Raw genomic sequence first — 1,174 nt, 5'->3', positions numbered from 1 at the left:
TTCTAACTAAACATCACATCATCTTAGAAAACATATTAAGACTGCCAGCCCTCAGCTACAACAAGATGCATTGTGAGAAGTTAACATACATGAGACTCCCAGAACTACAAGTTTCTTGAAAGAAATTTAAAGAAATTTCAAAGACCTGCAGGAAGTCAGCAGGCATGAGTGTGCTAATATCAAGTTTGTAGAGAAAGGTTAATTGTGCATGATCTTCCTCCCCAGGCAAGTTACAGGACTCCTACACCACAAAGTAGAGCTGAAGTTCACATCCCTAAAAGGAGGTAGACTGACATCAATTATGGTCATGTGAAGTCAAAAGAAGGGTCCTTAATAATCACCAAAGGGGTCAGGAGGGAGGGGGAGGGGGATCAGGAGGGAGGGGGAGGAGGGAGGGGAGAAGGGAGGGGATCAGGAGGGAGGGGAAGGAGGGAGGGGATCAGGAGGGAGGGGAGAAGGGAGAGGATCAGGAGGGAGGGGGAGGAATGGGATCAGGATGGAGGGAGGGAGAGGAGGGATGGGATCAGGAGGGAGGGGGATCAGGAGGGAGGGGAGAAGGGAGGGGATCAGGAGGGAGGGGAGAAGGGAGAGGATCAGGAGGGAGGGGGAGGAATGGGATCAGGATGGAGGGAGGGAGAGGAGGGATGGGATCAGGAGGGAGGGGAAGGAGGGATGGGATATGGAGGGAGGGAGAGGAGGGATGGGATACGAGAGGGAGGGAGAGGAGGGAGGAGGGATGGGATCAGGAGGGAGGGGAAGGAGGGATGGGATATGGAGGGAGGAAGAGGAGGGATGGGATCAGGAAGGAGGGGGAAGGGATGGGATCAGGAGGGAGGGGGAGGAGGGATGGGATCAGGAGGTAGGGGAGAAGGGAGGGGATCAGGAGGGAGGAGGAGGGGGATAGGATATGGAGGGATGGGGAGGAGTGATGGGATGAGGAGGGAGGGGAGGATGGGATTGGATGGGATATTGAGGGAGGGGGAGGAGTGATGGGATCTTGAAGGAGGGGGTGGAGGGATGGGATCAGAAGGATGGGGGGGGAGGAATGGGATCAGGATGGAGTAGGAGGGGAGAAGAAGGAATGGGATATTGAGGGAGGGGGAGGAGGGATGGGATCTGGAGAGAGGGGAAGAGGGATGGGATCAGGATGGAGGGGAGGAGGGATAGGATATTG

The 1,174-nt window shown here is 55.5% G+C and overlaps 1 protein-coding gene across 1 annotated transcript; it reads left to right on the top strand.

Annotated features, from left to right (window-relative positions):
• Positions 1–496: 496 nt before the first annotated feature.
• LOC132554505 (uncharacterized) lies at positions 497–904 on the top strand. The gene has a single exon (XM_060218819.1). The coding sequence runs from the start codon at positions 497–499 to the stop codon at positions 902–904; it is 408 nt and encodes a 135-aa protein (XP_060074802.1).
• Positions 905–1,174: the final 270 nt, after the last annotated feature.

The sequence above is a fragment of the Ylistrum balloti genome, unplaced genomic scaffold (genome assembly GCF_031769215.1).
Source record: "Ylistrum balloti isolate Yb309-2 unplaced genomic scaffold, AGI_CSIRO_Ybal_v1 Utg369640, whole genome shotgun sequence".
NCBI lineage: Eukaryota > Metazoa > Mollusca > Bivalvia > Pectinida > Pectinidae > Ylistrum > Ylistrum balloti.
Note: the sequence above shows the minus strand (reverse complement) of the source record. Positions and strands in the feature narration are given on the sequence as shown.

Excerpts from the sequence above, each read along its gene's own strand:
- LOC132554505 (XM_060218819.1), top strand. The coding sequence starts at position 497 with ATGGAGGGAGGGAGAGGAGGGATGGGATCAGGAGGGAGGGGGATCAGG.